This window comes from Pseudophryne corroboree, chromosome 4 (assembly GCF_028390025.1).
Source record: "Pseudophryne corroboree isolate aPseCor3 chromosome 4, aPseCor3.hap2, whole genome shotgun sequence".
Lineage (NCBI taxonomy): Eukaryota > Metazoa > Chordata > Amphibia > Anura > Myobatrachidae > Pseudophryne > Pseudophryne corroboree.
This window is the reverse complement of record NC_086447.1, coordinates 945,702,630-945,718,888: the sequence shown is the minus strand read 5'-3', so window position 1 is coordinate 945,718,888 and position 16,259 is coordinate 945,702,630. Positions and strand designations below refer to the sequence as shown.

Here is a 16,259-nt window from a genome sequence, read left to right as displayed (position 1 = left end):
AGCTCTCAGCATGACGCTGAGACCGTACAGGACCCCTGGATCCTACAAGTAGTATCCCGGGGGTACAGATTGGAATGTCGAGACGTTTCCCCTGCGCAGGCTCCTGAAGTCTGCTTTACCAAGGTCTCCCTCCAACAAGGAGGCAGTATGGGAAACAATTCACGAGCTGTATTCCCAGCAGGTGATAATTAAATTACCCCTCCTACTACAAGAATAGGGGGTATTATTCCACACTATATTGTGGTACTGAAGCCAGAAGGCTAGGTGAGACCTATTCTAAATCTAAAAAAATTTGAACGCTTACAAAGGTTCAAATCAAGATGGAGTCACTCAGAGCAGTGATAACGAACCGGGAAGAAGGGGACTATATGGTGTCCCGAGACATCAGGGATGCTTACCTCCATGTCCCAAATTTGCCCTTATCACTAAGGGTACCTCAGGTTCGTGGTACAGAACTGTCACTATCCGTTTCAGACGCTGCCGTTTGGATTGTCCACGGCACCCCGGGTCTTTACCAAGGTAATGGCCGAAATGATGGTTCTTCTTCGAAGAAAAGGCGTCTTAATTATCCCTTACTTGGACGATCTCCTGATAAGGGCAAAGTCCAGGGAACAGTTGGAGGTCGGAGTAGCACTATCTCGGATACTGTTACAACAGCAGGGGTGGATTCTAAATATTCCAAAATCGCAGCTGATCCCGACAACAAGTCTCCTGTGCTTAGGGATGATTCTGGACACAGTCCAGAAAAAGGTGTTTCTCCCGGAAGAGAAAGCCAGGGAGTTATCCGAGCTAGTCAGGAACCTCCTAAAATCAGTGCATCATTGCACAAGGGCCATGGTAAAAAAATGGTGACTTCCTTCGAAGCAATTCCAGTCGGCAGATTTCATGCAAGAACTTTTCAGTGGGATCTGCTGGACAAATGGTCCGGATCGCATCTTCAGATGCATCAGCGGATAACCCTATATCCAAGGACAAGGGTGTCTCTCCTGTGGTGGTTACAGAGTGCTCATCTTCTAGAGGGCCGCAGATTCGGCATTCAGTTTTGGATGTTGGTGACCACGGAGGCCAGCCCGAGAGGCTGGGGAGCAGTCACACAAGGAAAAAATTTTCCAGGGAGTGTGATCAAGTCTGGAGACTTTTCTCCACATAAATATAGCTAAGGGTAAATTTATAATGCTCTAAGCTTAGCAAGACCTCTGCTTCAAGGTCAGCCGGTATTGATCCAGTGGGATAAAACATCACGGCAGTCGCCCACGTAAATAGACAGGGCGGCACAAGAAGCAGGAGGGCAGTGGCAAAAACTGCAAGGACTTTTCGCTGGGCGGAAAATCATGTGATAGCACTGTCAGCAGTGTTTCATTCCGGGAATGGAAACTGGGAAGCAGACTTCCTCAGTAGGCACGACCTCCACCCGGCAGAGTGGGAACTTCATGGGGAAGTTTTCCACATGATTGTTAACCGTTGGGAATTACCAAAGGTGGACATGATGGCGTCCCGTCTGAACAAAAAACGGGACAGGTATTGCGCCAGGTTAAGAGACCCTCAGGCAATAGCTGTGGACGTTCTGGTAACACCGTGGGTGTACCAGTCGGTGTATGTGTTCCATCCTCTGCTTTTCATACCTAAGGTACTGAGAATTATAAGACGTAGAGGAGTAAGAACTATACTCATGGCTCCGGATTGGCCAAGAAGGACTTGGTACCCGGAACTTCAAGAGATGCTCACAGAGGACTTATGGCCTCTGCCGCCAAGAAGGGACTTGTTTCAGCAAGTACCATGTCTGTTCCAAGACTTACCGCAGCTGCGTTTGACGGCATGGCGGTGGAACGCCGGATCCTAAGGGAAAAGGCATTCAGGAAGAGGTCATTCCTACCCTGGTCAAAGCCAGAAAGGAGGTGACCGCACAACATTATCACCACATGTGGCGAAAATATGTTGCGTGGTGGTGAGGCCAGGAAGGCCCCACGAAGAAATTTCAACTCGGTCGATTCCTGCATTTCCTGCAAACAGGAGTGTCTATGGGCCTCAAATTGGGGTCCATTAAGGTTCAAATTTCGGCCCTGTCGATTTTTCTTCCAGAAAGAATTGGCTTCAGTTCCTGAAGTCCAGAAGTTTGTCAAGGGAGTATTGCATATACAACCCCCTTTTGTGCCTCCAGTGGCACTGTGGGATCTCAACGTAGTTCTGGGATTCCTCAAAACACATTGGTTTAAAACCAGTCAAATCTGTGGATTTGAAGCATCTCACATGAAAAGTGAACATGCTCTTGGACCTGGCCTGGACCAGGCGAGTGTCAAATTGGTGGTTTTTTTCTCAAAAAAGCCCATATCTGTTTGTCCATTCGGACAGGGCAGAGCTGCGGACTCGTCCCCAGTTCTCTCCCTAAGGTGGTGTCAGTGTTTCACCTGAACCAGCTTATTGTGGTGTCTTGCGCCTACTAGGGACTTGGAGGACTCCAAGTTGCTAGATGTGGTCAGGGCCCTGAAAATATAGGTTCCAGGACGGCTGGAGTCAGGAAAACTGACTTGCTGTTATCCTGTATGCACCCAACAAACTGGGTGCTCTTGCTTCTAAGCAGACTTTTGCTAGTTGGATGTGTAATACAATTCAGCTTGCACATTCTGTGGCAGGCCTGCCACAGCCAAAATATGTAAATGCCCATTCCGCAAGGAAGGTGGGCTCATCTTGGGCGGCTGCCCGAGGGGTCTCGGCTTTACAACTTTGCCGAGCGGCTATTTAGTCAGGGGCAAACACGTTTGTAAAATCCTACAAATTTGATACCCTGGCTAAGGAGGACCTGGAGTTCTCTCATTCGGTGCTGCAGAGTCATCCGCACTCTCCCGCCCGTTTGGGAGCTTTGGTATAATCCCCATGGTCCTTTCAGGAACCCCAGCATCCACTAGGACGATAGAGAAAATAAGAATTTACTTACCGATAATTCTATTTCTCGGAGTCCGTAGTGGATGCTGGGCGCCCATCCCAAGTGCGGATTATCTGCATTACTTGTACATAGTTACAAAAATCGGGTTATTATTTGTTGTGAGCCATCTTTTCAGAGGCTCCGCTGTTATCATCATACTATTAACTGGGTTCAGATCACAGGTTGTACAGTGTGGCTGGTATGAGTCTTACCCGGGATTCATAAATCCTTCCTTATTGTGTACGCTCGTCTGGGCACAGTATCCTAACTGAGGCTTGGAGGAGGGTCATAGGGGGAGGAGCCAGTGCACACCACCTGATCCTAAAGCTTTACTTTTTGTGCCCTGTCTCCTGCGGAGCCGCTATTCCCCATGGTCCTTTCAGGAACCCCAGCATCCACTACGGACTCCGAGAAATAGAATTATCGGTAAGTAAATTCTTATTTTTTAATCCTAATCTGTCTCGCTGTGGTCAATATTCATTTGTTATATTGCTGTAAGCGCAGCCATTCCTTTCTTCTCTTAGTTTAGTTGCTGATGTCACATCAGGACGCTATCCGTGACACGAGACTTAGGTGGTAGTCAGTGGAGATTGTGCCGCAGGAGGTAGTGTATCTGGGGGGGGGGGGATATTAGCTGAGAGCTTTATAGGTGAAGTGTTTGTGGTCTGCCAGTGTGAAGATGGAAGAGGTCTCGCGGTGGGTAGAGATGTGTAATGGGGATGGCAGGCAGAGGTTACAATAATGACGGTTAGAGTTAATGAGTGTTTCCGCAGCATTTAGCCATAGTGACCAGTTTCCGTTGATGCTTATACTGTGCCAGATTGAGCGACTTGATCTTTTCTTTAATCAAATTCATTCCATGCTTGTGCCAAAAATGTTGTTTTCCCAAATCCTAACCAGATCATCTAGATTGTTAGTGTAAATAATGGGAAATGCAATCACTTCAGTTCCATCTTTTGGGTACTCAGTATTTATTGGAACAAAGGAAAAGAGACTCTTTCTCGGGGCACACTTTGATATGATAAATTCTGAAACTGAATCCACACAGAGGGATTATCACCTCTTACATTGATCCATTTATCAAGGGTGACGATCATTTTTTAAAATTCAAATAGTAAATGTGAAAGCGCCTATGGTGAAGTATTACAGACACCGGAGTCCCTGATGGATATCCAGAGTAATGAAGACAGAGGCGTAAATAGTATCATGTGAATTGTGCTGCAATCCAGTGCGTGGTGCCTTCTGTGTGAGGAGGTCTCTCCTGGTGTAGAGCAATTAGCTGCGTGATAGATTTAAAGATAGAAACATTGCAAAAGGAGATAGTGTCAAAAATTGCGTAGTAGACCATATTGATAGATAAGTTGATGGTAGAGGTCAAAGGTTGCTCCAACACTTCTGCTGTTTGTTGTCAGATAGGGAATTCTGCCTCCAGCACCTGATATTCCCCGGTGGTCTCCCCTCTGGGTACGGATCAGGATTATCACTGATGTGCTTCCAAGATCAGATGGGATCGGGCGTAACCAGTGGAATATGGCAGGAATGAGAGAGTGTGGTTACTGACATGTACCTAGGTACGGGCACTTCTGCTGTCCCGTTACTCGCACAGGTTCTCTGATACTTGTAGCCTGGCATCTGGCTGAGCGAGTGTGGTTACTGACATGTACCTAGGTACGGGCACTTCTGCTGTCCCGTTACTCGCACAGGTTCTCTGATACTCGTAGCCTGGCATCTGGATGAGCGAGTGTGGTTACTGACATGTACCTAGGTACGGGCACTTCTGCTGTCCCGTTACTCGCACAGGTTCTCTGATACTTGTAGCCTGGCATCTGGCTGAGCGAGTGTGGTTACTGACATGTACCTAGGTACGGGCACTTCTGCTGTCCAGCTAATAGCACAGGTTCTCTGATACTTGGAGCCTGGCATCTGGATGAACGAGTGTGGTTACTGACATGTACCTAGGTACGGGCACTTCTGCTGTCCCGTTACTCGCACAGGTTCTCTGATACTTGTAGCCTGGCATCTGGATGAGCGAGTGTGGTTACTGACATGTACCTAGGTACGGGCACTTCTGCTGTCCCGTTACTCGCACAGGTTCTCTGATACTCGTAGCCTGGCATCTGGATGAGCGAGTGTGGTTACTGACATGTACCTAGGTACGGGCACTTCTGCTGTCCCGTTACTCGCACAGGTTCTCTGATACTTGTAGCCTGGCATCTGGCTGAGCGAGTGTGGTTACTGACATGTACCTAGGTACGGGCACTTCTGCTGTCCAGCTAATAGCACAGGTTCTCTGATACTTGTAGCCTGGCATCTGGATGAGAGTGTGTGGTTACTGACATGTACCTAGGTACGGGCACTTCTGCTGTCCAGCTAATAGCACAGGTTCTCTGATACTTGTAGCCTGGCATCTGGCTGAGCGAGTGTGGTTACTGACATGTACCTAGGTACGGGCACTTCTGCTGTCCAGCTAATAGCACAGGTTCTCTGATACTTGTAGCCTGGCATCTGGATGAGTGAGTGTGGTTACTGACATGTACCTAGGTACGGGCACTTCTGCTGTCCCGTTACTCGCACAGGTTCTCTGATACTTGTAGCCTGGCATCTGGATGAGAGAGTGTGGTTACTGACATGTACCTAGGTACGGGCACTTCTGCTGTCCCGTTACTCGCACAGGTTCTCTGATACTTGTAGCCTGGCATCTGGATGAGAGAGTGTGGTTACTGACATGTACCTAGGTACGGGCACTTCTGCTGTCCAGCTAATAGCACAGGTTCTCTGATACTTGTAGCCTGGCATCTGGATGAGAGAGTGTGGTTACTGACATGTACCTAGGTACGGGCACTTCTGCTGTCCAGCTAATAGCACAGGTTCTCTGATACTTGTAGCCTGGCATCTGGATGAGCGAGTGTGGTTACTGACATGTACCTAGGTACGGGCACTTCTGCTGTCCCGTTACTTGCACAGGTTCTCTGATACTTGTAGCCTGGCATCTGGCTGAGCGAGTGTGGTTACTGACATGTACCTAGGTACGGGCACTTCTGCTGTCCAGCTAATAGCACAGGTTCTCTGATACTTGTAGCCTGGCATCTGGATGAGCGAGTGTGGTTACTGACATGTACCTAGGTACGGGCACTTCTGCTGTCCAGCTAATAGCACAGGTTCTCTGATACTTGTAGCCTGGCATCTGGATGAGTGAGTGTGGTTACTGACATGTACCTAGGTACGGGCACTTCTGCTGTCCCGTTACTCGCACAGGTTCTCTGATACTTGTAGCCTGGCATCTGGATGGGAGAGTGTGGTTACTGACATGTACCTAGGTACGGCCACTTCTGCTGTCCCGTTACTCGCACAGGTTCTCTGATACTTGTAGCCTGGCATCTGGATGAGCGAGTGTGGTTACTGACATGTACCTAGGTACGGGCACTTCTGCTGTCCAGCTAATAGCACAGGTTCTCTGATACTTGTAGCCTGGCATCTGGATGAGTGAGTGTGGTTACTGACATGTACCTAGGTACGGGCACTTCTGCTGTCCCGTTACTCGCACAGGTTCTCTGATACTTGTAGCCTGGCATCTGGATGAGCGAGTGTGGTTACTGACATGTACCTAGGTACGGGCACTTCTGCTGTCCAGCTAATAGCACAGGTTCTCTGATACTTGTAGCCTGGCATCTGGATGAGAGAGTGTGGTTACTGACATGTACCTAGGTACGGGCACTTCTGCTGTCCAGCTAATAGCACAGGTTCTCTGATACTTGTAGCCTGGCATCTGGATGAGCGAGTGTGGTTACTGACATGTACCTAGGTACGGGCACTTCTGCTGTCCCGTTACTTGCACAGGTTCTCTGATACTTGTAGCCTGGCATCTGGCTGAGCGAGTGTGGTTACTGACATGTACCTAGGTACGGGCACTTCTGCTGTCCAGCTAATAGCACAGGTTCTCTGATACTTGTAGCCTGGCATCTGGATGAGCGAGTGTGGTTACTGACATGTACCTAGGTACGGGCACTTCTGCTGTCCAGCTAATAGCACAGGTTCTCTGATACTTGTAGCCTGGCATCTGGATGAGCGAGTGTGGTTACTGACATGTACCTAGGTACGGGCACTTCTGCTGTCCAGCTAATAGCACAGGTTCTCTGATACTTGTAGCTTGGCATCTGGATGAGAGAGTGTGGTTACTGACATGTACCTAGGTACGGGCACTTCTGCTGTCCAGCTAATAGCACAGGTTCTCTGATACTTGTAGCCTGGCATCTGGATGAGTGAGTGTGGTTACTGACATGTACCTAGGTACGGGCACTTCTGCTGTCCCGTTACTCGCACAGGTTCTCTGATACTTGTAGCCTGGCATCTGGATGAGCGAGTGTGGTTACTGACATGTACCTAGGTACGGGCACTTCTGCTGTCCAGCTAATAGCACAGGTTCTCTGATACTTGTAGCTTGGCATCTGGATGAGAGAGTGTGGTTACTGACATGTACCTAGGTACGGGCACTTCTGCTGTCCCGTTACTCGCACAGGTTCTCTGATACTTGTAGCCTGGCATCTGGATGAGCGAGTGTGGTTACTGACATGTACCTAGGTACGGGCACTTCTGCTGTCCAGCTAATAGCACAGGTTCTCTGATACTTGTAGCTTGGCATCTGGATGAGAGAGTGTGGTTACTGACATGTACCTAGGTACGGGCACTTCTGCTGTCCCGTTACTCGCACAGGTTCTCTGATACTTGTAGCCTGGCATCTGGATGAGCGAGTGTGGTTACTGACATGTACCTAGGTACGGGCACTTCTGCTGTCCCGTTACTCGCACAGGTTCTCTGATACTTGTAGCCTGGCATCTGGATGAGTGAGTGTGGTTACTGACATGTACCTAGGTACGGGCACTTCTGCTGTCCCGTTACTCGCACAGGTTCTCTGATACTTGTAGCCTGGCATCTGGATGAGAGAGTGTGGTTACTGACATGTACCTAGGTACGGGCACTTCTGCTGTCCAGCTAATAGCACAGGTTCTCTGATACTTGTAGCCTGGCATCTGGATGAGTGAGTGTGGTTACTGACATGTACCTAGGTACGGGCACTTCTGCTGTCCCGTTACTCGCACAGGTTCTCTGATACTTGTAGCCTGGCATCTGGATGAGCGAGTGTGGTTACTGACATGTACCTAGGTACGGGCACTTCTGCTGTCCCGTTACTCGCACAGGTTCTCTGATACTTGTAGCCTGGCATCTGGATGAGCGAGTGTGGTTACTGACCTGTACCTAGGTACGGGCACTTCTGCTGTCCCGTTACTCGCACAGGTTCTCTGATACTTGTAACCTGGCATCTGGATGAGCGAGTGTGGCTACTGACATGTACCTAGGTACGGGCACTTCTGCTGTCCCGTTACTCGCACAGGTTCTCTAATACTTGTAGCCTGGCATCTGGATGAGAGAGCACTGAGGATAGATGCATGAAGAATAGGATAAGGACTCCACCTTCTGCTGTCCACTATCATATAAAGTTATAGGGTGTAGTATGGCTGACCGGCGGTCAGGAGACCGCCAGTCAGCATACCGACGCCGGGATCCTGGCGGGGAGGGGCGAGTGCAGCAAGCCCCTTGCGGGCTCGCTGCGCTCGCCATGGGTTCTATTCCCACTCTATGGGTGTCATGGACACCCACGAGTGGAAATAGTCCCTGTTGGTCGGCATGCCAACCATCGGGATAGTGAGGGGTCGGGATGCTGGAGGAGGTCATGTGACTGTCGGTCACATGAAGACCACCCACAGTTATAGCGGAGAGTGGATGAGAGGTGGGCTGATCTTACCTGTTGAACTGAAAATTCTTAAGATTTTAAACAAGAAATCAGTGTTGTAAAGCAGTATACAGTTTCTAATTAATTAATGCAAAATTGCTAAAGGCCATAATGTTCTTTTTTACTGAACACATGTAAATGATTTGTAAAAGCGCAATATAAGTTCACAGATATGGTCACATGTCGAATAGTCAGCTATTGATATTGAATAGAGATATCTATCATAGTGCTTGTATGCTGAATCTGAGAACATTCAAAGACACAGGGCGGGATGTACTAAATGAAAAATGCAGTAAAGCCCCCGTTTTAGGGGGGTTTACCGCATTTTCAAATGTACGAAGATCCCACCGCCGTTTTTTCGCCATCCAGGGTATCGCCATCTCTGGATGGCAATACTCTATAGAAGCCTATGGGCTTCTTATTGCCGACCGCCGCCCCCACCGCAGACGCCTCTCCCCCTCCCCCCGGCATACCTTCCTCCAGGATGCCCTGGTCCCGGGAGGTAATCTCCTCCTCCCCCTAGCAACGCAGCCGGACGTCCTTCCTGCTGCAGGGGGGAGGAGGAGGCACCAGAGACAGTTTGCTGCTGCTTCCCAGTGTGTAGGCAGTCTGGAGAGCCGAGGGAGATGACAGAGACCCCCCGCAGACCACTAAACAGGTATCGCGGGGGGCCTCCGTCACCGCGTTGCGATATTGATCGCATATGTTAGTACATATGCGATCAACATCCCGCCCACAGTCCTTCTGCAGTGCTGACAGGCTGAATTTCATAGCAATCAAATGATCAAAAAGCCAAAATCAGAAACCAGACGTCAGCTGTTGACATTGAATAGAGATATCTCACATAGTGCTAATATGCTGAATCTGAAAACATTGAATGACACGAGCTTTCTGCAGTGCTGGCAGGATGAATTTCAGAGCATTTAAATCAGAGGTTCTCAGACTCGGTCCTCGTGGGCCCACACAGTGCATGTTATGCAGGTAACCCAGCAGGTGCACAGGTGTATTAATTACTCTGACACATTTTAAAAGGTCCCCAGGTGGAGCTAATTATTTCACTTGCGATTCTGTGAGGATACTTGCAAAACATGCACTGTGTGGGCCCCCGAGGACCGAGTTTGAGAACCTCTGATTTAAATGATCAATAGCCAAACCTAATAGAAATCAGACAAGACTGCTATCAGAGAATATAGAGTTAGTCTTACAGAATGTTTAGAACACCGCAGCATTTAAAAAAAAAAAAAAGAAGAATAATTAGCCTTAATAGGCATAAACAATACCAGGAGGTACCAATGTGTGGGCTGAACCGTGCGCAGTCCAGCTCCACTGTGCACAAACGGCCGTTTCATCAGGAGGTACCAATGTGTGGGCTGAACCGTGCGCAGTCCAGCTCCACTGTGCACAAACGGCCGTTTCATCAGGAGGTACCAATGTGTGGGCTTGAACCGTGCGCAGTCGAGCTCCACTGTGCACAAACGGCCGTTTCATCAGGAGGTACCAATGTGTGGGCTTGAACCGTGCGCAGTCGAGCTCCACTGTGCACAAACGGCCGTTTCATCAGGAGGTACCAATGTGTGGGCTTGAACCGTGCGCAGTCGAGCTCCACTGTGCACAAACGGCCGTTTCACCAGGAGGTACCAATGTGTGGGCTTGAACCGTGCGCAGTCGAGCTCCACTGTGCACAAACGGCCATTTCACCAGGAGGTACCAATGTGTGGGCTGAACCGTGCGCAGTCCAGCTCCACTGTGCACAAACGGCCGTTTCATCAGGAGGTACCAATGTGTGGGCTTGAACCGTGCGCAGTCGAGCTCCACTGTGCACAAACGGCCGTTTCATCAGGAGGTACCAATGTGTGGGCTTGAACCGTGCGCAGTCGAGCTCCACTGTGCACAAACGGCCGTTTCATCAGGAGGTACCAATGTGTGGGCTTGAACCGTGCGCAGTCGAGCTCCACTGTGCACAAACGGCCGTTTCATCAGGAGGTACCAATGTGTGGGCTTGAACCGTGCGCAGTCGAGCTCCACTGTGCACAAACGGCCATTTCACCAGGAGGTACCAATGTGTGGGCTGAATCGTGCGCAGTCCAGCTCCACTGTGCACAAACGGCCGTTTCATCAGGAGGTACCAATGTGTGGGCTGAATCGTGCGCAGTCCAGCTCCACTGTGCACAAACGGCCATTTCACCAGGAGGTACCAATGTGTGGGCTGAATCGTGCGCAGTCCAGCTCCACTGTGCACAAACGGCCGTTTCATCAGGAGGTACCAATGTGTGGGCTTGAACCGTGCGCAGACCAGCTCCACTGTGCACAAACGGCCGTTTCACCAGGAGGTACCAATGTGTGGGCTGAACCGTGCGCAGACCAGCTCCACTGTGCACAAACGGCCGTTTCACCAGGAGGAGGCTTGTTCACTGTGTGTCACCTCAGTATTGTTGGGAATATTATACTTGCACATCTGTGTTAGTATTTCTTATTGATGGTGTTGATTCTGCTGCGTGTCTGTAGAATGAACGGAATAACTGGGGTGTTTGTTCTGTTTTCATGTTTGTTTTTTGATCTTTGCAGATAATGTGTCCAGCTGGGAAAATGAAGACTGGGGCTCATGGGAAGACAATGAAAGCAAAGTGCAGGTAATATTGCAGTTATTTATCAACACGTATATAGCGATAGCATATTCCATCGTGCTGTACAGTGGGGGACAAAGCATAATAAAGCAAGACTTGATAATAACAGACAGACAAAAAGAAAATGGGCCCTGCTACAGGCTGAAGGTGGGTACACACCAGGCAATGTGCTCCATGAGCGACATCAAGTCCCGGCATGAGATATTGCACAGTGCCGTCATGCCGCAGCCAGGCCATGCATGCGGCTTTGGACGATGAGTCCAAATTGAGCTGCCTGCTCAGGTGATAGAGAACCTCGTTACCGGGGCCCAGGACTGCACATCGTTCATCGTTGACTGCGTACACACTAAGCAATATAGTAAACGATATCGCTCAGGAAGGGTCAAAATGAGCAACGTTGTTTACTATATCGACTGGTGTGTGCGGTACTTTACATATTGATGTGAGATACATCTACATCATATTGTGATATCTGGGCTGTATGTGAGATACATCTACATCATATTGTGATATCTGTGCTGTATGTGAGATACATCTACATCATATTGTGATATCTGTGCTGTATGTGAGATACATCTACATCATATTGTGATATCTGTGCTGTATGTGAGATACATCTACATCATATTGTGATATCTGTGCTGTGTGTGAGATACATCTACATCATATTGTGATATCTGTGCTGTGTGTGAGATACATCTACATCATATTGTGATATCTGTGCTGTGTGTGAGATACATCTACATCATATTGTGATATCTGTGCTGTATGTGAGATACATCTACATCATATTGTGATATCTGTGCTGTATGTGAGATACATCTACATCATATTGTGATATCTGGGCTGTATGTGAGAGCCATCTACATCATATTGTGATATCTGTGCTGTGTGTGAGATCCATCTACATCATATTGTGATATCTGTGCTGTATGTGAGATCCATCTACATCATATTGTGATATCTGTGCTGTGTGTGAGATACATCTACATCATATTGTGATATCTGTGCTGTGTGTGAGATACATCTACATCATATTGTGATATCTGTGCTGTGTGTGAGATACATCTACATCATATTGTGATATCTGTGCTGTATGTGAGATCCATCTACATCATATTGTGATATCTGGGCTGTATGTGAGATACATCTACATCATATTGTGATATCTGGGCTGTATGTGAGATACATCTACATCATATTGTGATATCTGGGCTGTATGTGAGAGCCATCTACATCATATTGTGATATCTGGGCTGTGTGTGAGATCCATCTACATCATATTGTGATATCTGGGCTGTGTGTGAGATCCATCTACATCATATTGTGATATCTGGGCTGTATGTGAGATCCATCTACATCATATTGTGATATCTGTGCTGTGTGTGAGATACATCTACATCATATTGTGATATCTGTGCTGTGTGTGAGATACATCGACATCATATTGTGATATCTGTGCTGTGTGTGAGATACATCGACATCATATTGTGATATCTGTGCTGCGTGTGAGATCCATCTACATCATATTGTGATATCTGGGCTGTATGTGAGATCCATCTACATCATATTGTGATATCGGTGCTGTATGTGAGATACAGCTACATCATATTGTGATATCTGTGCTGTGTGTGAGATCCATCTACATCATATTGTGATATCTGTGCTGTGTGTGAGATAAATCTACATCATATTGTGATATATGTGCTGTGTGTGAGATACATCTACATCATATTGTGATTTCTCTGACGTCCTAGTGGATGCTGGGAACTCCGTAAGGACCATGGGGAATAGCGGCTCCGCAGGAGACTGGGCACAAAAGTAAAGATTTAGGACTACCTGGTGTGCACTGGCTCCTCCCCCTATGACCCTCCTCCAAGCCTCAGTTAGATTTTTGTGCCCGGCCGAGAAGGGTGCACACTAGGGGCTCTCCTGAGCTTCTTAGAAAAAGTTAGTTTTAGGTTTCTTATTTTCAGTGAGACCTGCTGGCAACAGGCTCACTGCATCGAGGGACTAAGGGGAGAAGAAGCGAACCTGCCTGCTTGCAGCCAGCTTGGGCTTCTTAGGCAACTGGACACCATTAGCTCCAGAGAGACCGAACACAGGCCCAGCCTCGGAGTCCGGTCCCAGAGCCGCGCCGCCGGCCCCCTTACAGAGCCAGAAGCAAGAAGAGGTCCGAAAAATCGGCGGCAGAAGACATCAGTCTTCAACAAGGTAGCGCACAGCACTGCAGCTGTGCGCCATTGCTCCTCAGGCACACTTCACACTCCGGTCACTGAGGGTGCAGGGCGCTAGGGGGGGGCGCCCTGAGCAGCAATAAAAACACCTTGGCTGGCGAAAATACATCACATATAACCCCCAGGGCTATATGGATGTATTTTAACCCCTGCCAGAATACGGCAAAACGCGGGAGAAAAGTCAGCCGAGAAGGGGGCGGAGCCTATCTCCTCAGCACACTGGCGCCATTTTCCCTCACAGCTCCGCTGGAAGGACGTCTCCCTGACTCTCCCCTGCAGTCCTGCACTACAGAAAAGGGTAAAAAAGAGAGGGGGGGCACTAATTGGTGCAGTTTGATAATATCAGCAGCTATAAGGGGAAAACACATTATATAGTGGTATCCCTATATATATATATATATATATATATATATATATATATATATATATATATATATATATATATATATATATATATATATATAGCGCTCTGGTGTGTGCTGGCATACTCTCCCTCTGTCTCCCCAAAGGGCTAGTGGGGTCCTGTCCTCTATCAGAGCATTCCCTGTGTGTGTGCTGTGTGTCGGTACGATTGTGTCGACATGTTTGAGGAGGAAAATGATGTGGAGGTGGAGCAATTGCCTGTAATAGAGATGTCACCCCCTAGGGAGTCGACACCTGAGTGGATGGGCTTATGGAAGGACTTACGTGACAGTGTCAGCTCTTTACAAAAGACGGTTGATGACATGAGGCAACCGGCTACTCAGCTTGTGCCTGTCCAGGCGTCTCAAAGGCCATCGGGGGCTCTAAAACGCCCGTTACCTCAGATGGCAGACACAGATGCCGACACGGATACTGACTCCAGTGTCGACGATGAAGAGACGAATGTGACTTCCAGTAGGGCCACACGTTACATGATTGAGGCAATGAAAAATGTTTTACATATTTCTGATAATTCCTAAAAGGTTATTGGCATCATACCCTTTCCCGCCAGAGGATAGGGCACGTTGGGAAACACCCCCTAGGGTGGATAAAGCGCTCACACGCTTGTCTAAACAGGTGGCTCTACCCTCTCCTGAGACGGCCGCCCTTAAGGAACCTGCTGACAGAAAGCAGGAGAATATCCTAAAATGTATATACACTCACACGGGAGTTATACTGCGACCAGCAATCGCCTCAGCCTGGATGTGCAGTGCTGGGGTGGCTTGGTCGGATTCCCTGACGGACAATATTGATACCCTAGACAGGGACAGTATATTACTGACTATAGAGCATTTGAAAGATGCATTTCTATATATGCGTGATGCACAGAGGGATATCTGCCGACTGGCATCAAGAGTAAGTGCGCTGTCCATTTCTGCCAGAAGAGGGTTATGGACGCGGCAGTGGTCAGGTGATGCGGATTCCAAAAGGCATATGGAAGTATTGCCTTATAAAGGGGAGGAGTTATTTGGGGTAGGTCTATCAGACCTGGTAGCCACGGCAACTGCTGGGAAATCCACATTTTTACCCCAGGTAGCCTCTCAACAAAAGAAGACGCCGTATTATCAGGCGCAATCCTTTCGGCCCCATAAGGGCAAGCGAGCAAAAGGCTCCTCATTTCTGCCCCGTGGCAGGGGGAGAGGAAAAAGGCTGCAGCAAACAACCAGTTCCCAGGAACAGAAGCCCTCTCCCGCCTCTGCCAAGTCTTCAGCATGACGCTGGGGCTTTACAAGCGGACTCAGGCACGGTGGGGGCCCGTCTCAAGAATTTCAGCGCGCAGTGGGCTCACTCACAAGTGGACTCCTGGATCCTTCAGGTGGTATCTCAGGGGTACAAATTGGAATTCGAGACGTCTCCCCCCTCGCCGTTTCCTAAAGTCTGCTTTACCGACGTCTCCCTCGACAGGGAGGCGGTATTGGAAGCCATTCACAAGCTGTATTCCCAGCAGGTGATAATCAAGGTACCCCTCCTGCAACAGGGAAAGGGGTATTATTCCACGCTGTTTGTGGTACCGAAGCCGGACGGCTCGGTGAGACCTATTTTAAATCTAAAATCCTTGAACACTTACATACAGAGGTTCAAATTCAAGATGGAGTCACTCAGAGCGGTGATTGCGAACCTGGAAGAAGGGGATTATATGGTGTCTCTGGACATCAAGGATGCTTACTTCCATGTCCAATTTACCCTTCTCACCAAGGGTACCTCAGGTTTGTGGTACAGAACTGTCACTATCAGTTTCAGACGCTGCCGTTTGGATTGTCCACGGCACCCCGGGTCTTTACCAAAGTAATGGCCGAAATGATGATACTCCTTCGAAGGAAGGGAGTTTTAGTTATCCCTTACTTGGACGATCTCCTGATAAGGGCAAGATCCAGGGAACAGTTGGAAGTCGGGGTAGCACTATCTCAGGTAGTGTTGCGGCAGCACGGTTGGATTCTCAATATTCCAAAATCGCAGCTGATCCCGACGACGCGTCTTCTATTCCTAGGGATGATCCTGGACACAGTCCAGAAAAAGGTGTTTCTCCCGGAGGAGAAAGCCAGGGAGTTATCCGAGCTAGTCAGAAACCTCCTAAAACCAGGCCAAGTCTCAGTGCATCAATGCACAAGGGTCCTGGGAAAAATGGTGGCTTCCTACGAAGCAATCCCATTCGGCAGATTCCACGCAAGAACTTTCCAGTGGGACCTGCTGGACAAATGGTCTGGATCGCATCTTCAGATGCATCAGCG

At 48.7% G+C, this 16,259-nt stretch overlaps 1 protein-coding gene across 2 annotated transcripts in view; it reads left to right on the top strand.

Moving 5' to 3' along the window:
• Positions 1-16,259, top strand: part of RAB3GAP2 (RAB3 GTPase activating non-catalytic protein subunit 2) — a 546,281-nt gene that overhangs the window by 43,923 nt on the left and 486,099 nt on the right. For both annotated transcript variants that reach the window (XM_063919133.1, XM_063919131.1), the window contains exon 2: positions 11,274-11,338. In XM_063919133.1, the coding sequence (XP_063775203.1) occupies positions 11,274-11,338 (65 nt within the window). The remainder of the gene's footprint in view (positions 1-11,273; positions 11,339-16,259) is intronic.